This window comes from Neopelma chrysocephalum, unplaced genomic scaffold (genome assembly GCF_003984885.1).
Source record: "Neopelma chrysocephalum unplaced genomic scaffold, ASM398488v2 Primary Assembly neopelma1_86, whole genome shotgun sequence".
NCBI classification, from domain to species: Eukaryota; Metazoa; Chordata; class Aves; order Passeriformes; family Pipridae; genus Neopelma; species Neopelma chrysocephalum.
The window spans coordinates 3712491-3735723 of record NW_020897748.1 but is presented as its reverse complement, the minus strand read 5'-3'; the positions used below and the strand labels follow the sequence as shown (position 1 = coordinate 3735723).

Here is a 23233-nt window from a genome sequence, read left to right as displayed (position 1 = left end):
AGGGTGGTTTGGGTTTGGGTTTTTTTCATTTAAGGGGAGAAAAGTACTTCCAAAGACCTAAGAGATTAGCTGAATAATGTCTTAGTCAAGACACATATTTCAGTCAAAAGTTTTGTATATATGTGAAGAGCATATTCAAGAGAAGCAAAGAATAAAATATAAAAATTCAAACAAATGAGCTATGGACAATTTAAATATTATTACTCTGATGAAGTATTAACTATTTTTAAGTTCTCTGTATGTGGATTCTATTCAATAAGACATGACAAACAGTAATTTAACGCTTAATGGCATACATTTAAACACACACTTTCCTAGTGTTATGTATCAGGACATGTTCTATTGTCACTATGAAATATTTCAAATAGGTATACTTAATGTATATGTAAGAGAAATATGCTTTGCAAGGTAGCCCATGAAAGGTAAAGTTAAACCTTTGCAAAAGGTAGAAGAATTGTACTCCATTGTATCATCTGGCTGGATTATCTCATAACTAAACTACTTAATATGATTTTAAGTTTAGATTAGTGTTGATTTCACTCATTTTCCCCAGGCCCTTTTTCTTTCTGATGTAGGCATAAACATAGCCTTTGGTGTATAACTTTCTCCTAAACTTCCCTAGTTGCTTGTATTTTTTGAAGAAAAAACAATGGAAACATGACTGAATATGCTTTTTTTTTTAATTAGAAGTGGAAGCTACAAGTCAGCTTAGAACAATTGAAGTCTGGAAAGGATTCAATTAAAAAATAAAATAAAATAAAATAAAATTGTCCTTTTTCTCTCCTTCTGTCATCTAATATATTTCAATATAAAACTCTTAGGTCTTTGTGCTTTTTGTCATGTGCTTCAAAGATGGCATTTTGGATTAAGCTCATCAGGAAATACACACTGTACTCTCTCATGGAGAAGCTGTCAGCAGTCGTCATCACTTTCCCATAATCTTGCGTAACAACACACACTTAGGTCAAATACTTTGTGTATATGCATTTCAGTCCTGATTTTATATTGCCAGTTGAAAGTTCACCAGCTGGAGAGGCTGAGATATAAAGATTAAGCTCATTTTCCTCATTTTCCACATTTTTCTCTTTCCATGCTCTTCTTTTAATTTTTGTTATTATTTATCTTAGCAGAACTGCAGGCCCACAGAATGTTTCATAAATATAGTCAAAGCCATGATCTATCCCAAAACACATCTGATCTTGTAGAAAAAAATGAATGGTTAGGTAGGAAGGAGAATAAGCTCTAAAAAAGATAATACCAGTAAAATACTAGACAAAGAAAGGAAAAATAGTAAAATATGTTTTAAATTGTTAGATTTTTTTTAGAAAATGGTAATCTAGAAGGCGGCCTGCACAGGAAGAGATCTGCACAGGAAGACAAGTGAAAGGAAAACATAAATTGGTCCACTTCATACCTGCTGGCATCTTCCTCCCCTGCTCATTACTGAAGAGCCATTTGGAGAGGTGAACTTTCAGTCAAGATTTTAATCTGTCATTTCCTCTGTAATTTTCTGAAATTCATACTTTCGGCCATTTATCAGGGAGAGTGTTTCAAAATATCACCCAGGCAAAACAGATCAAAACTGCTGAGACAACTTTTTGCACTCCAAGAACCACACGTATAAGCTATGCCAGCTTGCTGGGTGAGCAAGTCTCCTTGGGACTTGTGCAAATAAAGATAAGACATAAAATGAATTGCTTTATTAAATCCAAATGCACACTTGTGTTTTTAGGTGTGAAACAGTGTCTGATTCCCAGCAGTGGTCACAATGAAATAATGAACTTTCTCATAATTAATTACTAATTCAAAAGGAAGCAAATACTACTAACAAAAATACAGATACACCTCTGGAGAGATTCTCAGACAGCTATTGATTTTCAATAGAAGAGCCCAATCTCAAACATAAGTGGGCATTTCTTCATGTGATATCTTTAATACCTAAATATCTTTACAGAAATCCAACTTTAGTTAAATGTAACTACTGTTTCTTTTTTTGGATGATCACCACATAGATTTTAGCTTTGCATTTGAAAGCAACGATCTCATAAACTGAAAACAGGTGCTAGGAAACCTATTTAAATATTGACTGCAGAAGTGCAAAAATGGGAGTCAGACATTGAGAGGGAAGTACAAATTGATTGTCATATAGCTGGACCTGAAATGCCTTAAATTATTCTGTTGACAAAATACCAGAGGCTGCCTCTTGTGATGGTACAGCCTGTGTTGAATCTGATAGTTCTAGTCTACTGGCACAGTTTAGTGCAATACTGTGGCTGTCAGAAAAAGTTACTGCAAACACCAGAGGAAATTATTATATACAAGCAGTCAAAAGAATTCTAAAAGGAGAAAAAAAACCCTTCCCAAAGACAGCCTAGGTGAAGAGAAAAAAGTGTTTAAAAATAAAATAGGATGGGCCAATGGCATCCCAGCCTGTGTCAAAAATAATGTGGCCAGCAGGATCAGGGCAGTGGTTGTCCCCCTGTACTCAGCACTGGCGAGGCTGTACCTTGAGTCCTGTGTCCAGTTCTGGACCCTTCTCTACAGGAAAGACATTGAGGTGCTGGAGCGAGTCCAGAGAAGACTAACAGAGCTGATGAATGGTCTGGAGCACAAGTTTGATGAGAAGTGGCTGAGGGAGCTGAGGGTGTTTAGCCTGGAGAAGAGGATGCTCACTCTCTACAACTACCTGAAAGGAGGTTGTAGCAAGGTAAGGGTGGGGCTGTTCTCCCAGGTAGCAGGCAATAGACAAAAGGAAATGGCATCAAGTTGTGCCAGAGGAGGTCTAGATTGGACATTAGGAAAAAATGTTCACAAAAGGATGTCAAGCACTGGAACAGGCTACACAAGGAAGTAGTTGAGTCACTACCCCTGAAGGTATTTAAGGGATGCGTAGATGTGACACTTAGGGACACGGTTTAATGGTGGAATTTGCAGTGCCAGGTTAAGGGTTGGAATGGATAATCTTAGAGATCTTTTCCAACTTAGAGAATTTTATGATTCCAGAAATGGTAAAGGAAGAAATGTGGCGTCTTTGGGCTATCAACATTAGAAACCTTTTACTACTGGCGGAGAGTTTCAGAGGGAAGTCCAAAGAGCTTGACCTCTACAAAAGTCTTTATTTGGATAGTTACTGGAGAATACTTTTTGACTTTTCCACGCCACCAATGGCCCAAGGATTCCTATAACAATTTTATATTATCAGGACAATGTAGAGGTGTTGTATCAAATTTAAAGGCTTTAAGTAAGGTTTGATTTCCATTTGCCTAACATGGGTCTTGGTCTTAAGTTAGGAGGCTTTTTTAACATAAAGGGAATACAGAGCCATACCTGGAAAGTGAACCGAAATTTGGAAGGACCATGTAGCAGTTTGTGATACACACTTGTACTCTTACTACCTCCTACTTGCCAGCTGCCTACTTCATAGCTGCAGACATTTGATTCCTTCATAAATTTGTATTAGTGTCTTAAGGCATAACTCCTAGAACTTTAGGAGAATATCACACTGCCTCTTCTGTTTTTGGAAAGGAGCATTAAGACTTAGTGAAAAAACTATTCAGTAAGAATATGAAATAGTTATTAGAAATAACAATAGAAATAAATAAATTATTTAGAAATAATTATTAGAAATAAGGTATTAAAGTGAGTCTGCAAAGACAATATGAAAATTAGGAAAGAACTACTAGAACCACAGCTATCAAACCACATACAAGATAAAAACATTGGCATAGTGCATAAGTTTACATCAAGGCAGAGAGAGTTTTTTGCTAGCAGCCCTACTAGAGTTGATGTAGCATATCTTTCCGCTGAAACATAAGATGCAGATCAGAAGAAACTGTGACAGTTATTTCTCACAGAGATTTCACTGTCAGGGGATGTATCAAAAATTTTTGCACTGTGTACAAAAGTTTGAATTGTTATTGTCTATTATCTATTTTTCATGTAGATAAACTAGAGTCACAGTTTGTAATACACTTTGGCTGCGCTAATTTAAGCTTTTCAAGTTTACCACCACTTCTTACTTTTAGTTGGGCAAGTAAATTTCTGACAATTTATTTTTATGGGGTTACTTGCAGCTTGGTTTAAGTCAGGTGAGTTTCTTGATCTTGGCTTAGCAGGTGATTCAGTCCACTAAAGGTCCAATGCAAGAGGCATATGAAGAAGCTTCAGCAGATAGGAATCACATATGCCAATAGTGTCAAACTCTAATCATCTCCTGGCAGTAGGTGTCATATACCCAATAAGAAACACTAAATGCATGCATGTCTTCCCAGTCTTGCTATCAGGTAGGTGTCAACAACAGTCCCCAAATCCAGGATTCCCCAACTGAGTTATCCATATAAGATATTACTGATGCATCAACCCTGGGGATAGCAACATTGCTGTTTGTGACAAAACATCCTACTGACCACCAGTTACCACCTTTTTGTGTTATACTGCTGTGGCTGCTCTGGAGTTCTATAATGAAGCAGGTTGGGGGACTGATCCAGTGGGGAAAAAAACAGAAGAAAAAAAGAAAAATATTTCATGTTCATCAGCTTCCAAATGAAGAATAAAGAACACATTAAGTTACCAAATTCTCACCCCGTCTTCATTTAACAGACTAAAAATAAAAAAACCCAAACAAACAAAACCACTGCCATTCTGACATTGTTTAAAATATGTTATATGGGAATAAATAGTCTCTTCCCAATTTTTAAAAAGTGTTAGAAAGTTAACGTTTTCCCTTTCTTGTTCACTAAAGCCTTCAGAACATCAAGTAACTATGAATAGAATGCATGCAATATTTTTCCTGTGATCATTTCTAAATCATGATAGAGGAGGCACTTGTACACTATTCATACTTCATAAAACCATATTGGATTTTATTATCAAATATATTTTCCATACTTAGGGAATAAAGTCCAGAGTGTGCAGCCCTGAAACTATCAATTCTCAAACATTTAACTGCAACACTTTCATGGGAAAGTTGTGTTTTGTAGCCAACCCCAGACTGGCGTGGAGGCTGCTGGATAATCCAAGTCCATGGGTGAGAGAGGAACTGAGCCCGGAGGCACTGTTTAGGCCAATCTGTGATTCTATGATTTTGCCTGGTTGCTGTAGGACCTGGCTATGCGCCCAGCACAGCTTCACCTTGTAAAGGAGGCCCTGGAGAAGTAATACCATCCGAATTACTTCCCAGGATACCACTCCTCTCGTAGATTTTGGTATGCAGCTCCTAGGGGCAGGAATTATGGCCACTGTTGCTTTAAGCCACTCAAAACATTTTGCATTTGTAACGTGGAGTTAGTGTGCAAGGGTTAAAGCAAGAAGAAAAACAACTAAAGTTCTGTTCTGTAAGAAAAATCTTTGGTGCCCCCTTGTGATGAAAATATTTTATCAACAGCATTTGAAATCAAGGACTATTTTCAGTGAGAAAACAGTTCAACCCTTAATATAGTTTCACATTTAAGTAAGTTGATTGAGCAAAGCATTTCAGGAATTAGTTTGTTTTATTATTATCCATTCTATGTTGTATGCTATTCCCCCTGGATTACTTTATGACAATTATTTAAACCAAGGAAAAAGTCCAGAACAGGAATTTAACAGTGTACCAGTGAGCATTTCCATTTGGAGCACAAAACGGGATCCATCATACTCCCTCTTATTACGCATATTTGAATACAGAGTCTCAAACATTTTCTTGACAAAAACACTTCCAACAGGACGGCTGAAGGGTAATTGCATCCAAGTGATAGTTTTGGTACACCACAACAGAATACATAACAGGAAAACGATAAAGGAAAATTAAACCTGAAATTGCAGTATTTCATGGGATTGCTGCTTTTGGACAAATCTTTTCCAAAGAGGGGAGAATGTTCTCAACACAAACAAAACTCATGTTTAAAAGCCAAAGAAGTTGCTGTTGCCAAAGTTTTTGTAGCATCTAATCTATCAAAATGTGCACCAGGAAAATGTGATGGATTCATACTAGAGGAAAACTTCATTTTGTATCCCAGTGGTCTACATATAGGCTGGGTACTGAGCCACTGAGTCCTGGTAGAACAAAAGACTTCCAGGAGATGTGTTCTTTAGGCCCTAAATAATGTCTTACACCCAGTTCAGTACTTTAGGAATTCTAATATCTGCTCAGTGAACATGAGATAGAAGTCCTCCATTTGGGCAACAGCAGCACTTTAGAATGATAATTAACATTTTTGCTAAAGTGGAAGACCACTGCATAACTGAGTAATTCAGCAATAACCTTTCAGCTCCCAATGATAACTTCTAGTAAGCATTACTATGCTTGTCTAGGGAACTACTGCTTGCCAACTAGATGTCCCTCTTTTCCCAAAAGTTCTACCATTTCAGCTGGTTCTAGTCATGGCACAATGTCTAAATTTAAATAGTTTATGGAAATAGGTTTTTCACTATGATTCCAGAGTGAAAAGCAGCAATTGAAATACATGCACAATTTCCACATCTCTTTGCCAGAGATTAAAGGTGCCTACAGAATTAAGAAACAAGACAATAACCCTTGCAGAACTGCTTTCAGAATGAATGTTAAAGCACAGAGGGGAAAAATTAGAGGGGCTTTTAATATTTAAACTCCGGTCTCCAAGTCAGAAATCTAATTTTATATGAAACTTACAGTGTTCAACAGTGTTTATAAGTTCATTAAAAATTCCATGCCATCCATATTTTCAGCTGAAAGTTAGTTTCGTTATTACTCATCCATTAGCACCCAGCTCAGTACGGTCTTAGCAGCATTTAGGTTTCTGACAAGTTTGGGTAGGTTCTAACACTGTACAGAAGCTTGTCATAGAGGAAAATAAATGTGTTAATTCTTTTTGTAGTGAGAATTTCAACTAATCAGAGCTCAGAAAGTGAAAGAAAGCTTTGTTTTTGTTTAACTAAAAATAAACATGTCATTCCCATGAAGCAATCAGATTCTGTTGGGGCATCCGACAAGTGATAACAGAATCTGCTAGATGTTTTGCATCAAAAAATTGTGTAAGATTCAGTACAGACAAAAAATTTGCACCTGTAAAAATATAATATCACATTAAATACTAAATCATCACAAGACTGAAGCAGAGAAAGAAAAAAACCTGAAGCTTAGCAGTACAAAGTATGAGGTTACACGCTGTCCTGGTTAGAACGGCTGGGACCAATTCATCCCTGGATGGGTGTAACCCAAAACTGTGTATTCTATAGCCTCCATGCCATTTCCCAAAAACTGCTGTCAGTAGAGGCCTGCAAGGTGGGAAGATGTTCCTGTACCCTTTTATGGAATTCCCCGCTCTGATATCCTTATATGGAATTCCCCGCTCTGATAAGAGGGACTGAGCATCCACATGCCCTTTTATGGAATTCCCTACTCTGAGGGAGGGACTGAGCACTCCCGCCTGAACTGGAGAGTATATAACTGGGAGTTTCAGAGCCTTGGGGCTCTCTCTCTCGTGGGACCCAGAGGAAGACAGCAGACCACCGCTGCTCCCAACCAGGCTGAGACCACCACCCTCGACTGGACTGCAATCACCACTTCTGACCAGACTGCAGCAGCTCTCCCACCAGCAGGTTTATTCCCTCTCCCTTTGCTTTGGACTCGGGGGGTGGGCCAAGGTACACCACTTTTGTTCATACCCCAGGGTGCTGGGTTTGTACATTTGGGTTTTGTGGATTAAAACCAATTGTCTGTCTGTATAATTGTACTTATTGCATTATTTTAATAAATTGTTATTCTGACTTATAAATCTCTCTTTTGAATTGAGTTCATTTTGCCTTGCTGGTTAACTTTTAAACCAGCACACACACTTAAGGTTCAGTAGAAATATATGGAAAAAATGGGATCTTTTCAAAATTTGTGAAAAGAAAGTGGGACTATTACACCTAGTGATTAAACTGTGATTGTGCAGAAGACATAAAAGAGAAATACATTGGTCAAAGTATTTTCTTGTAGAGAAAAGAAAGCCTCAATGTTATTCAAGGTCTTGAGAAGGTTTTACTTGGAATAGTTGTTGCATTGATTCAAAGAATAAATTCCAGTGGAAACAGTGAGGAGTTGTTTGACACAACATCTGTTGTTGGATTGTCTTAAGAGATGAGACTAAATTCTGAGGTTTTTGTTGGTGAAATAACATAATCATAACACTGGGAGGAACAAAAAGTCTAAGGGGAGGATCAGATGTACAGAAGAGCTATTTTAATAGTAGTGCTAAAAAAAAGGCAACAGGTTAAGTGACTAGTAGACCAATCTGGAATAGGTCACCGACATGGTCATTGGACAGTATTCTATCTAGTTTTAAGATAGAACTTAATGAGTTGACATAAGAGGTTGGCACAAGACTCCAGGAGTCCCATTCTAATCTGACACTGCTGTATTTCTTCATGTGCCTATGAGAACAGAAAGAAAAGAAATTACTTTTTGTATTAAAATTAACCAACATGGCCAAATTGCCAAAGATGTTCCAAAGAATAACCAATATATGGAATAGGGAAGTAATCTGTTGTATGTTGATGAGATCCTTAATTTAATTAACAAAATTTTTTAGCTAGTTAATGATAAAACATACTAACATTCTCTAGACTATAAACAATTAAAAAGATTTATAACAATTTTTTGCCTAAGCTCTTTGATACTTGTCACCAAGGAAAGAATGATCAGAGTCTTGAGTAACCTCAATTTCCTTCTCACAAACCACTTGAAGTTTATGGTTGCTGCTCCAAAAAAAAAAAAGATTTATGAAGTACAATTCTAGCAGCAACCTCTGTCAGCAGCAAAGGTTACTTCTAATAATTCTATTTTAGAATTTAAATCCACAGGTCTGGTTGAAACCATCATCTTCAGAAAACTAAATTCATTCCCTGGGCAATTGCAGGCAATATCACTTCTCCCAGTATAGGTCATGTCTGCCTTGAAGGCAAGTATTGCAAAAATAAGGTTTTCAGCAGTCCAAATAGTATCTTGAACATTATTCTCATATTCCAAAATGAAAGAAAATTCACTCCTTTTCCAACAATCTGTTGTCAATTGCAAGAACAATTTTTGAGCTGGAGAATAACCATGGGCTGGATATTTTAGAAAACACTTGACCATTGCAATTTCTACTCGAAGACCACTTTTGCATCCTTCTTCTCTGTGATAGCACTTGACCTCAGGTCTCCAAGAAATAATTCAGCCCAGTAGAAAAAGAAAGATGCTGGGCATGAATCCCTAGACTCTCTGACACTCACAAGCTCTTTTCTGTTTGCCTTTTTTTTTTGGCTTTGTTGAAGGGGAGGGTTTATTTTGGGGTCTGGGGGTTGGAGTTTGTGAGGGGGAGTAGGTTGTTTGGTTTTGTGTTGAGTGGTTTTTTTATAAAGTAAGACCTTATGTTCTTTTTTGTTGTTTCATTCACATTCAGACTCCTATAGCTTTATGGTATCTGATGGAGACTAATTGAGGGATACAGGATAGAGAAAAAAATATTCTAACATTTCAAAAAAAGTTACTTCCACTCCTCTACCCCAAATACTTAATTTCTGTCATAATGCAATCATATAATGAAATAATTTTGATTCCTTTCACTCTAACTATTAGAGGCTTTTAGATATCTAATAGAACACATTATATGGTATAGTTATGTTGTTCTTTACCCACACATTGATTATATCACTGTTTTGTTTCTCCCTTGTGCCAAGGCATAAAGCTAATTTTTTAAAAAAGAAATCTTTGAAAATCACTGTCAGAGAGGACCATTACCCAGAGATGAGAAGTCTGGCTTTCTCACTTCCCCCCACCTCTGGCGTAGCAGTGGATGACAGCAGAGAACACGTTTCACCTGAACACCAGAGCACATTCGTGATAAGACTGAACTGAACAAGAGACGTGATTCAAGAAGACATTTTTGTGAGACAGGTTTAGAAGAAAAAAAAAACAACTTTCAAATATGTTGAAAGTGGATACAAATGTTTAAAACTGTGAAATAGGATTCAAGTATTTTTTTCTTTTTAAGCTACTTCTTGTTGAACAGACACTGTTAACATCAAAGAGACTACCTTCAAAAGACAAAGAATGCCTATAAGAAAACCAGTTTACTACTCCATTCTCCCTAAATTATTCAGATTTTAGCAAAAGCAAACTCTACAGAAAAGGTTACACAACTCTTACCAGATTTTCTCAAATGGAAAGGATACTTAAAAAATTTATTCTTAAACTGAGAATTGAGCTCCTATATGGCTTTTCCATCCAAAGATGCACCTATTTTAGTAATACTTTCGGAACTATTGCGCCTCATGCATTTCTAGACTGCACTGCAATATTCCACATCAGAAGGCAAGCTAAATCCTCTCACTGCCTGCCATAAGTCTCCCATCAATTTCAAGAATGCATTTAAAGCTTTTTTTTTTTTGTTTTGAGACATTTTAGATATGTATTGGTATTTAGCAGAGTTTAAATCCAGTGATGGCAATAGCAGTCTGAAATGTTATGACATGCAGTACTTATTCTGCATTGCAGTTACTAACGTACCCTACTTTATTTGGTAGTTCAACAACAGGAAAGACAACTAATCTAAATTAGGTTATTATAAACTATATATATTCAAATTCTTGTGTAATGTAACTTCCTGCCTAGAAAGCTGTTCATCATGTCAGCTTAACCTTTAATAGAAACTATTAAACATTTCTAAAAATGTATCGTTCCTTACTTTATACCTAAGAATAAAGGAACAAATCCAATGGTTCTTTGAACTTTATTAAAACTTTTAAGTAGACCTTGAACACAAAGTTCTAAACAATTAGAGAAGTGAAAATATTTAATCAAGTCATTTAGCCATTTTCCTACTGCAATCTCCTCCTCTGTAATGAATGTCATTCTTCCTAAACCAAAACTGTATACACATACCTCTATTCTCTAGCTTGCCCCCAAATCCTTCATCTCAATTGTTCCCTCAGAAGAGAGAGAACAGTTTTCAAGTCCAAGTCCTACCAGTGTAACCTGAGACAAGAATGAGGCAAAGACTCAGCAAATACAAATAAGTATGGAATTAAAGTGCTGATACTTGTATTCATGCAATAAACATGATTTTCTGGCAGATATATTGGGTTGATCCCTTCTTTCATGATACCATGTTCAGTTAAATAGAGTCAGTACTAAAAATTCTATAGCATTTTATTCACTGCTTTTTAAATAGCTCAGTGTTACAGCCTACCTAAGAATACACACAGTAAAATAACTTCACAAATAAGGCACAAAGGACAGCATCAGAGAGAGAGTAGGGAATAAACACCAGCTGACTACAAGCATTCTGCAAGATGCTTCTGGCAAATGAACTCTTTGAAAGGACAAGTAGGACAATATCAATTGTAGAGGTAAATTAATATTATATCTTCATAGAAGAAGTACTGTGTCCATTTCTGTCACCTGTATTTCAAGCTCTTTATAATTGCTAGGAGGTTTAAAAGCAAAACAAGCACACACATAAAAATTATTTGAGGTCCGAGAGGCAGATTGAGTTATTTTTTTTGTAAAGGATCAGCATATTTAGTTCAAGAGCAAAATCAGTGAATTCCCCTAATTAAATCTACAGATAAAGAATAATTTCTAGCTGTAGATAATCCCTTAACTCAAGCAGAAGTATAAAGATGACCTAGTGTCTGGGAGCTGAAGTAAAGTCAGATTAAGTATAAAGGTAAGTTCACAACAGTATTTTTAGGTACATGAATATATACTGTATCACCTGAATTTTTTGAGATAAAAACTTTGTAAAAAGCAGTAAAACAGAATATTCACACAGCATCCATTTGGTTTAGAAATTACTATTCTATTGACTTGCATTACAGAGGCTAAGAGAACAACAAATTAATTTTTCTGATAAAAAAATTCAGACAACTAATATGGGCTTTGAGTTATCACTATTTACACAAATAGAAGTATTTTTTGCAAATGTACATAGTGCCCCACTTTGAGACATTTTTAAAACAGTTAATGTAATTTAAAGTGAATGAATAAATAAATCCAATAGCAAAGAATTTTTTAGAAATAATTTTCTTTAATTTGTCTTTAAGACAAGAATCACGTTTTTAAACATCTAAGAGGTGTTGTAAGCTAAATAATACAGACTACATGTAAGATATTTTATTTAAAAATTAAGATGTTAGTAAGTGCCTAGCTACTACACAACAAGTAAAAGACAAAATATTTTTAAAAGCTCATTTTTTTAAAAACAAAAATATACTATATTGATTAAGATATATACATGAGAAGTTGTCTTGGTAAATCAGTAAGAACAAATTGAATAACACTTTCAAAATGCATATTTTTATATGAAATATAAAGAAATGAAATATATGTAGAGGAACAAGATTAGGAATTTATGAGAAAGGGAAGAGGAATCAAATGTAAGGAGTTGTATGCCTTACAAATTTACAGTCTTTTTAAATTTCTTTTGCTTTGGGCACTTCCTGGAGGAGCATCTTTTTTGTTCTTCCGTTTTGCAGATAAACTGTTACATTCTTTTGAGCCATGGAATGCATGCAGACATAAAATACAGAACTCGAATGCACATGCCTCTCTGCTACATAATCCCCAATTCTTGACCAGTTGATATTTAGCAGGATATTGACATCTTGGACAGGGTTTTAGAGCTTCGTCAGTGAACAGAGTTTTAGCAACCTGTAGCAAGAGGAGGAAGAAAAGAGCTACTTAGTTCTTGTAAATGAAAACTTCCTAAAAACTAAAAGTGAAGCATTTCTTAGATACCTACTTTCAGGTATTCTTCCTGTCTACTAGCTGAGTAACTAGTGTTACTGGGTGTAATTTCAGTGTATGAAGGTGGTGTTTGTAGTACAGGAGTTCTGGCTTGAGCTTGAACAGGCCTTAGAGCAGATCTATTGAGAATATTAAGTCTTGTGGCAGCATCTTCAGCTTTCAATAAATATTCCTGTTAGTTTATAATTATAAAGAAAAGGAAAAAAAAGAAAAAACGAAGAAAATTAGGGTTTTATTTCATTTGGGATTTTCAGCTGGATTTCGCTTGTTTGGGTTTTTTTCCCCTCTGCAACAACACATTAGAAACAGAAACTATGTATAGTGCAAATATTTCCCATTAAATGTTTATATTTAGTAAGGGATAAAGAGACAGGAATCATTAAAAACAGTCCCACAAGCAGGGTAAAAAGCCAACTGTCTTTTAGCACACTTTACTGGTCCTCATGTTTCTGAATTAGGACCACATCTCAATAGCACACTTTACTGGTCCTCATGTTTCTGAATTAGGACCACATCTCAATATCAAGTAAGGAAATAGCAAACACAGCTTTTGTCACATTTAAAGCAAGGTTCCACTGAAGTGTGAGTGTATCATGTGGGGGATCTGAAAAAAATATACTGCAATTAGTATGCTTACTCTTCTAGATACCCCTTGAACTTCTATATGTCCTTCTGATGTTCACAAATACACTGTGATGCTTAGCCACAAGCAGTCCTGAAAATAATCAGGAAGTATTCTAGAGTGGGTCTTACAGCACTGCAGACTAGAGTGAAATGCAAAATAAGGAACAGCATGGAACAATGGTATGAACAGGGTTTAAAAATACAAAGCCAAAATCAGTCACAGGATTCTCAAGAAAGGGCTGGAGGGGGAAAGAAATAGTCTTACATTGTTGAAAGACTAGTACTCAAACTGCAAACAGCTGAAAAGCAGTAAGAGCCATTACATTCTCCTGTTAGAATCCTTCACATACTCATGTTGGAATTATCTCTATCAGCTCCCTTTCTGTAACTTTACAAGATGTTTCCTCTTTCCTTTGACCTGTCTTCTTTCATGCTTGAAAAAAAAAATATCACTTTTGAGAACCACCTTACCTCAGCTGCTTCTTTCTGCTGTTTTATATACAACTTTCTCCTCTTATCTGCCCTTTTATCTTGTACAACAATTTCACGCCAGTTTTTGCTTACTTTCCAAATACTGGAACAAATTGATGAAAAAAATTATTCACTTTCACATTTTTCCAAGTAGTTCAGAAGTCATGATAGTAAGACTACCTGGTAAATATCTTTGCAGTTTCATATACTTTGGTAATTTTACAGACTACTGCAATATACTAGTTCATGATATTGTTTTGAGACACAGATCTCATATTGTCATGCACCATTCTATAGAATAACAGAAGAGTCTAAAGAACGATTGCAATATAAATAACAGAGCATAGCTTTGACTTAGAAAATTAAATCAGTTTCTTCTCTCCACTTAACAAGACACTTACCAAGATTGTTTCTAAAGTCACGTTTTTGTGTTAAATGTTCTGAAAAGATTCATGGCCTTACACTTCCACCTATTCACCCATTCCCTTTGTAACTAACATGTGACGCTCTTGATTTCTTTGAAATGTGACAATTTCTATTGATTATAAATTAATCTAGAAGATTTCTCATGGATCAAAATTCTTTGGGCATTTTTGTGCTTGAAAATAACTAAGGAATTAAAATGCACAAGAAAAAATATAGAAAACATGTTTTGAGTACTATGCACTATTGGGGAACTTGTAATGAGAATAAATTACTTTCTAGGCTTAAAGGAACTTTTAATATATTTCAAAGTTTACAAGTACTATGATTTAGTTTTAAGTTTATTAATTTTCATGTTTGTTTTGCTTTTTTAATTCCCCTACATACTTTTAGAACTACACAGAAAGACCTACTTGATCAATGGTGACAAAAATTTTTATTTCCTCAAAACCAAATGAATTATATTGACAACACCTGGTATTCTAGAAGTTATTCTAATTTGTTTGCAGGAGTGCATATTTTTGCCTTTGTGTGTGGGGGGGGGTGGGTGGATGTGAAGCCGTAGTACTTACCTGCATAGACTTTCCACTGTCAAAGCATCTAAAACTATAGCAAGAACATGTTTTAAATTTCTGTCTTTTAATTCTGTTAAAATATCTAATTTTTCAAGGCCCATTTTCTTGCCAATAAGTCCAGGAAGAACATGATCTAATGCAAATATTTCTGTTCCATCAATATTCTCTGATATTTGCTTTTGGTCCGATCTTTGTCTTTGCAAGCAAATTTCATGAACTATTTTCAGAGCTGGAGTTCTTGAGAGATCTCCATGACTTACAACCAGGTCTCCATTAGGTTGTTCTTTTAGAACTAATTCATGATCTTCCCTGACAAAATTTCTTTCTTCTGTTAATATATGCATTGAAGTAGAACTGCCATGATTATCTTCTGTCTCTGACTGTGAACCCTGTTCCTGAAGAGTGGATAACCTTCTAACTCGTTCAAGTTTTCTTGTCTTTCTTTTATTATCTAGAATTTTGGAATCTTCTCTGTGCTTTTGGAAGAGCTCTTGGAAAGATCCCTCATGATCAGACAATGAGTCTCCTGATTTGTCCAAAGGAAGTGAATTATATCCACTATCCTCAGGTGTTGAAAGATCTGCGTAATTTACCACCTTAACAGGGGGGGAGTTTATATCACATAGTCCGAAATTCAAGTTCTCTACAGGACTGTTGATAGAAGTTAGGAATTTACCCTCATTGGCCTCATTGTAAGTAAGAGTCTTAAGCACCCCGTCACCAACTCTCATAAGAACACTTCCATTGAATTCATTAGCGTTACTAACAATTACATCCTTACACTGAATTGGAGATAAACTTTCCGATTCTAGCAATAAGGGGTCTTTGCACTGGGACTCATCTACTGTAGAAGTCCTTTGCTGTGAAAAGGAAATTCTCCGTTTTGGAAAATGAGGATTAGAGCCCTCAGGTTTTGAAGTGCTAGTTGTCAGAGTTTTGTAACTTTTATCTTTTGAAGAATCTCCAGAAGTTTTTGGAAGTTTTTCTTCAGAGTTCAAAACACAAAAGAATTTTTTTTTCCTGATGCTTCCTGAAGAACTAGCTTGCCTTTCACAGCTTTCTATAGTTGTGCCAGCTTCGACAGTCTTGGGTAAAAGCAGTCTCCTGCGTAGCGAAGAGCTTTTTCTACTTGATTTAGGACTTTCAAAAACATCTGCACTTCCATTTGCTTCTCTTTCTTCTGATATTGAGATAGAATTCAGTTCTTTTTCGATAGATGATGACATGGGAATGAAGGCATTTGGATGAATGTGCTCAGAATGCCCTTGTAGCCTTGTTACACTTCGTGCTTCTTCATGTTCTGCATCAAGATCTTTTACTGACTCATTGTATCTGCTGTCCAGAAATGCTGAAGTGCAACACATGTCTTTAAAATTTGAGTATTTAAAATTGCTGCTGAGAGATGTTAATCTATTTCTTTTAAGAATATTGAACTTCATTGAATGACTGTCTGACATCTTCTGCTTGACACTTTGGCTTTGTAAAAGAAGATACCAGCGTTGTTCCTGAAACAAACGATAAAGTAGTCACCAAAACACCCTCAGATTCATGAGAAAGCCCTGTGTAAGTCTATCAAGATAGCAGTAGTCATGACAAAAGTATTTTCATTAGTCTTAGGAGAAACTGCTTATAAATGTACACAAATATAAATTACTATCAAGTAGGTGGTTAGAATGAGTGATTAAAATGCATAAGTATATCATCAGGCAAATTCAAACTTATATCCAGTTAGCTAATTGATGTGCCAGTCCTCATCCGTGGAAAAACACTTCAAATAAGCAACACAACAACTAGAGGCTCATTAGTGCTGAAATTGGCAACAAAAACCTCTAGCATTCCAATAGGGCCAAGATTTTTATTAGCATGGGGTTATTGGTTCATCCAACATTAACAGTCCAGTCCTCAAGAATGAGCAGAAGCTCTGGTGATAGGTGAGTTTAGACAAAAAGCATTTTCTCCTTAAGTAAAATAAGAAGATTAATTATGAAGTCACAAGTCTACAAGTCTCCCTATTATTCAGATCCCTGCAGTCCCTGGAGGGAATAAATTTCAAAGTGAAAAGTGCATTTTTGTCTTCCTCAGCATTTAAATGTTATTTTGTAAAGAAGGTCTCTGCTTTTGTTCAGCTCTGTGGGTAAACAATGTTCTGAAGCTTAACACTTTAAACAAACTAATGGACTGACCGTTCACACATTCACCAGGTACAGATCATTTAAGAGCTACTATATATTTTCTTAGAAAAGTTAGAAGTGGCTGATGAACCCATCAGCCATGGAAAAGATGCATGGAAATAGGCTTATTTTTTGCAATTCATAGGTGGCAGTTTCTCCACCATGACCACAGTGGCATTGGGTCATTTCTTTCTGCGCACAAGACACGACAATTGTATAACAGATGTTAAGAGTAATGGCAGAAGGAGGGCTGTTCTCATGGACACCAAAGTAATTCACCTCAACACTCCAAGATTCTCAGAGTTGGAATCAGCGCCTTTCACTGGGGTGTGTTACTGATCTCCAGAACTGATATTTTGAAACGTAAAGCCTGGAAATAGCAAGTGTACTTTCAAAACAGACAAAAATAGGAATCTTTAAATGTGGCTTAAACACCAAATACTAAGACATTGCTATTATCCCAACAGTCCTGACTTAGTTAAGCCCTAAGCCACCAAATACAAGCAGTGGGAACTCAGACTGCATGAGACAGGTGAGGGGGGGACTACTCTTTGATGACCTTGAACCATTAGCATTTTATACCCATGCTGAAGGCATTTTAGACCATTGCCATATAGAAAATGCTTTGTTTTGTTTTCTACTGTAAGGAGACAGCAATATATAGAAGTTCAAAAGGAACAAGATGTTAAACAGCAGACAGTAACACCTTAGCATAAAGACCTACACAATCTTGCTAATATCAGTATGAAAACAAACAGGTTTAAAACAAACAAACAAAAACCTAGACCAACATAACTGAGAAAAATTCTTCCAGGAAAGACGGGTACGTGAAAATAATTTCAAGACAACAACAAGGTCTGAAGTCTGGCCTCCTTCCTTTCCTTCCCTCATTTACCTCTACAAGTACCCTATTTTCACATTTGTTTTCATCAGTGTTTTTTTCCTCATTCTCTGTTTGACTCTGTGAAATAAATGATAGCACAAACAGGAAACACGGACATAGCTTTAAGCTAGTGCTTACATGAATTAGGGATAACTGCCATGGCAGGACCAACTCTAAACTGCGTCTAGTATTTCATCTACATCACTTCCCAATGTTTTAGTAGACTTGTCACTGGTGATGTCCCCCCAAGGGTCGATACCGGACCCAGTATTGTTCAACTTATTCATCAATGACTTGGGTGAAGGGTAGATGCCTCCTCAGCAAGTCTGCTGGCAACACAAAGCTGGGAGGAGTGGCTGACACCCCAGAGGGCTGTGCAGCCCTTCAGAGGGATCTCAACAGGTTGGAGAGATGGGCACAGAAGATCCTTCTGAAGTTCAGCAAAGGCAAGTGCAGGGTCCTGCACCTGGGGAGGAATAACCCCCTTCAGCAGTACAGGTTGGGTTGATCTGCTGGAAAGCAGCTCTGCGGAGAAGGACCTGGGGGTCCCGGTGGGCAACAAGCTGTCCATGAGCCAGCACAGTGTCCTTGTGGCCAAGGCAGCCAAGGATATCCTGGGGTGCATTAGGAAGAGCATTGCCAGCATGTCAAAGGAGGTGATCCTGTCCCTCTAATCAGCCTTGGCAAGGCCTCACCTGGAGTGCTGTGGCCAGTTCTGAACTTTCCAGTTCAAGAAAGACAAGGAAATACTGGAGAGAGTCCAGAGGAGCACTATGGACATGATGAGAGAACTGAAGGACCTCAGTTATGAGGAAAGGATGAGGGAGCTGGGCCTGTTGGGCCTGGAGAAGGGAAGACTGAGAGGGGACCTTATCAATGTCAGTAAGTATCTGCAGGGAGAGTGTCAGGAGGATGGAGCCAGGCTCTTCCCAGTGGTGCCAAGCAACAGGTCTCTTCTCCCAGGCAACTAGCAGTAGGACAAGAGGGCACGATCTTAAGCTCTGCCAGGGGAAGTTTAGGTTGGATATTGGGAAGAAATTTTTTGCAGAGAGAGTAATCAGACATTGGAATGGGCTGCCCAGGGAGGTGGTCGATTCACCGTCCCTGGAGGTTTTTTAAGATGAGACTGGATGTGGCACTTAGTGCCATGGTCTAGTAACTACAGCGGTGTTGGATCAAGGGTTGGACTTGATGATCTCTGAGGTCTTCTCCAACCCAGTTGATTCTACGATTCTAAGAGGCCACGAGCAGGAACTGGAACACAGGAAGTCCCACATGAATGCGAGGAAAAGCTTCTTTACTGTGAGGATGACAGAGCACTGGAACAGGTTGCCTAGAGAGGTTGTGGACTCTCCTTCGCTGGAGAGATTCGAAAGCTGCCTGGACACAGTTCTGAGTAGTGTGCTCTGGGGCCCCTGCTTGACCAGGGAGGTTGGACTAGATGCTCTCCATCTTTCACTTACCCATTCCATGATTCTATGATTTTAGGCAATAGGCTGAAAATGCTGTGTCATGAACTAGAAAATAACTTTTTCCTGTATTTTTAAAGGTATGAAGTCCCTGGGTACTGCACTGCTGCATTTCAGTGAATTAGTTATGCTATGAGCAAAGGACCACACCAACACAGCTCTTCCTTTTGTAAGAGGAGGAAGACCTGTAAGAAACCTGCTGTAACAATACGCTGTTGTCTTTGTGTAGTTTACAAAAAGAATAGAGGCTTCATTTTTATGCTGAATTTTGTGAACTGCAGTTAGTTAGCAAATGTTGCCAGTAGATATTCCTTCCGAAAATGTTGATGGACAGAGGTTTAAAATTGAATGCTACTTAAAGACAGCTGTTCAAAATCTCAACACTGGAAAAAGACATCCCCCCTAAAAAAATCCCATATCAAACCCAAATAAATAATACAAAATTACATACCCACACTTACCTTTAAAAATATTAATATTTTCCTTAAACACAGTCACAGTCAAACTAATCACACATCTAACAAAAGTCCACAGGCTTCCAGACTTAGAAAATTAATTTTCAGGCAGCAGGCTGAAGAAACAACAAGAGGAAAAACTCATGCTTGCAGCTTCATTTTGAGGCATTCTATGGGAGAAATTATCTAATAACTCTGAACAACTGAGAGTAGAAAAAAATTAAAATATTACAGTATAAAATAATTTAATCAAACTTGTGTTTCAAGTAGCATAAAAATCACAGCAAAACAAGGTTTTTGCAGTTGTAAGGGAGATCAAAATAGTGGAGTTAAAGGAATGCTGTTAACTCAAGCAAAAGCCAAAAATGTGCTGTGCATAGTGCAACGTCCGGCAGGGGGAGCCTGTGAGCTCATTGAATTGATTTTATCGACATTACAAAATATTATAGGATAATATAAATAAAATTGTCGCTTCAGTACAGACACCAAATGAACAATGCCCAGCAAACTGCTTCATTTCCCCTCTTTTCTACACTTCATTCTATACTTGTTCATTCATTCATATTATTTTATACTTCATTTTACTTCTTTACCTTCTGCTCTTGTGAGACCCCACCTGGAGTACTGTGTTCAGCCATAGGGCCCCCAAAATATGGAGGACATGGACATGTTGGAGCGAATCTGGAGTAGGACGTGAAAATGATCAGAGGGATGGAGTACCTTTGCTGTGAAAACTGGCTGAGAGTGTTGGGGTTGTTCAGCCCAGAGAAGTGAAGGCTCCAGGGAAACCTTGTTGTGGCCTTCCAGTACCTAATGGGGGCCTGCAAGAAAGCTGGAGGGGGACTTTTTAGAAGGGCATTTAGTGATAAGACAAGGGTTAATGGCTTTAAACTGAAAGAAGGCAGGTTTAGGTTAGATGTTAGGAAGAAATTCTTCTTATGAGGGCAATGGGACACTGGCACAGGTTGCCCAGAGAAATTGTGGATGCTCCATCCCTGGCAGCATTCAAGGCCAGCCTGGATGGGGCTCTGAGCAACCTGATCTAGTGGAAGGTGTCCCTGCCCATGGAAGGGGTTTGGAGCTAGGTGATCTAACATCCCTTCCAACCTGAATCATTCTATGATTTACTGTAAATCCCAGTATACAGCTCAAGCTAGTATATGCATTATTTTATTTTTCCAAAATGTATTACTTGTACAAATTAAGATTTAATTTAACACAAGATCGCATTTTACAAATACAGTACAAAATGGGAAGCCTTTCAGAGGTGCCAAACAGCTCTCATAACAATAGAAGATAATATTTATATTCATAAGAGATGCCTAATAAAACTTCTTATAACTCGACTGACTTCTATAAGCAATTCTTTTCTATTGAGAGAAAAGTTTTGTCTACTAGATTTGATACATAACATCAAGCCCTTTTCGTTTGGGAATCTTGAAGTAGTTCCTGAAAATATGGTTAACCTTGTCTTAGACACCATAAACAGATGTGCAGGGAAGAAAAGGCTGGTTGCACAACAAGTCAGTTACAGAGCAAGTAACAAAATCCATATCTGCTAAGTGCAAGTGCTCTGTGCATTTCCCATATCTATTATTAATTTTGTAGTTCTCAAATCGATCTACAAAACAACTGCAAAATTTCTGGAAGTTTATGGGACAAAATAAACTAAGCTGACCCAAACTAAATGCACTGCTGAAGGACAGTATTCACATACTTAGACAAAGAATCATTTTTAACAAGGTTAGTCTTACAAAGCACCCCAAAGAGGTAAAAATGTTGGTAACTAGAAGGCAATGTAAACAGTGCCTCTTAGACATAAGTTCTAAGATGCTCATGATACTAATTTACACTCCCCAGTAACACACACTGAACAATTATACCTTGAACAAGATGGTTTCTGACTTTGTTTATCACTGTTCACTATTGCTAACAAAACAGATTAAGACAACATTCTGGTCATACAAGAATATTTTCTCTGTTATTTAAACATACCATATCTGCAGTAAAATTGACTATCTGAAGACTCTGCTCTTGACCTCCCTGAGACAACAGAGAAGGCATTGATACCTTAGAAGATATTAATACAGAAGACGACATAGTCAAGTCCTATCCAAATTATGTGGGCCACTTACCCTAATTTGTGAAGCAACTCGAGATCTTCCACAGTAAATGTGCTGTATTAGAAGTATTGCTTGCCCCTACTGATAACCTGAAGTAAGAAAGGATGTGAAGAGAAAAGAGAGAGGTGTAAGACAAACATTACCCAGCTGAGGCACAGTTTTCACTCCATCTATGTATGTGTGCAATGCCTAATTACCCAGGAACCAGCACCCGAGGGTCTCTCATCCACCTGGGATGCCGGACACGAGCAAAGCAACCGCTTCACCCCCTCATCTGGGAAATCGCTGGGCACAGGAGCAGAGCCTGGAGGCCGCCCTTCCACGGGGTGCGGCTGAGGCGGCAGCGGGGCCCCCCGAGCGGGGCTGAGGGCGGGCTGGAGGAGCGGGGCCGGTGCCGCCCTAGCAGCTCTCGCCGCCCGACCCTGGGCCCGTTGCCCCTGGCGAGGAGCCGCTTCGCCTCTCCCCACCCACACCGGCCCCTCGCGTGCGGCCACCGCCGCTTTCCCTCGCTCGGGTTTGAACTACCCGCCCTCACCAACCGCTGCCTCCCCGCCCCCTCCGTGCTGCGGGCCCGGGGCAGGGCGGGAGCCTGAGGAGAACGGGACAGCCCCGCCCGCTCCTCCGGGACGAGAGACGGTACCCAGCGGGCCCCCCCCCGCTCCTCACGCTTTATACTTCTGTCCCACGGGCCCCGCCGCACCGAGCCCACTGTTAAAGCGCCCCTGGGTCGCTCCTACCCCTGCCCTGCTTCTCCTCAGGAGGCCGGCGTTTCCCCCCTCAGGAGGAGCGTTTCCCGCCCCCGCTCCGCTCCCTGCGAGGAGGGGGCGCCAGCGCTGAGGGGCGGCTCAGGGACGCGGGTGAATCGCGGCCGGGCAGTGGCTTTCACAGATAATGACCTTTATCTGCACCACAGCCTTTAAGCTTGAGTTGTAAGGGTGCTGATTAATTCCAGTTAATTAGTACGTTCGTGCCCGACGGTCCAGGACCGAAACAATCATTGAGCATTATTTGTCAAGTGCATCGCCTTCAAAGCAGTCGGGTGGGAGATGCCCCGTGACGGCGCCTGGGTTTTGCTGTGGGTTTAGTTTTTCTGTACACTAACCCTCCCACTCCCCAACATACTAAACAAACACAAACCCACCAAACCCACGAACACGTGGATGTCTATTTTTCCTGGGCTCGGTAAAGATAACGTGGAGCTACGCAGGCTCACCTACCTGCCGGCTTCACACTGGCGGGATGGGGAATGTAAGACCCGAACGAGAGACCTACGTTTAAAGAAGTGCAAACTCGAGGCTTTCAAAAGAAA

At 38.5% G+C, this 23233-nt stretch overlaps 1 protein-coding gene across 11 annotated transcripts; it reads right to left on the bottom strand.

The window, feature by feature from the left end:
* Nucleotides 1-11193: 11193 nt before the first annotated feature.
* On the bottom strand, nucleotides 11194-22791 carry FBXO43 (F-box protein 43). 11 transcript variants are annotated; one of them, XM_027692519.1, is made up of 9 exons: nucleotides 22122-22396; nucleotides 21937-22013; nucleotides 21797-21844; nucleotides 20522-20644; nucleotides 19808-19917; nucleotides 14821-16328; nucleotides 13826-13928; nucleotides 12726-12902; nucleotides 11194-12634 (listed from the first exon to the last, which is right to left on the bottom strand). In XM_027692519.1, exons 6-9 carry the CDS (start codon nucleotides 16278-16280, stop codon nucleotides 12386-12388), a joined length of 1989 nt encoding a protein of 662 aa, XP_027548320.1. In that variant the 5' UTR covers nucleotides 16281-16328; nucleotides 19808-19917; nucleotides 20522-20644; nucleotides 21797-21844; nucleotides 21937-22013; nucleotides 22122-22396; the 3' UTR covers nucleotides 11194-12385. The 11 variants fall into 11 exon arrangements, with proteins under 11 accessions (XP_027548320.1, XP_027548328.1, XP_027548322.1 ...); XM_027692527.1 differs by lacking the exons at nucleotides 20522-20644; nucleotides 22122-22396 and adding an exon at nucleotides 22625-22791; XM_027692521.1 differs by lacking the exons at nucleotides 20522-20644; nucleotides 22122-22396 and adding an exon at nucleotides 22460-22643.
* Nucleotides 22792-23233: the final 442 nt, after the last annotated feature.

Coding starts and splice junctions, on each gene's coding strand:
- FBXO43 (XM_027692527.1), bottom strand. CDS start 16,280: ATGTCAGACAGTCATTCAATGAAGTTCAATATTCTTAAAAGAAATAGA. Junction 13,929..14,820: donor ACAGTGGAAAGTCTATGCAG/GTAAGTACTACG, acceptor AATTTGTTCCAG/TATTTGGAAAGTAAGCAAAA. Junction 12,903..13,825: donor AGCAGAAAGAAGCAGCTGAG/GTAAGGTGGTTC, acceptor ATAAACTAACAG/GAATATTTATTGAAAGCTGA.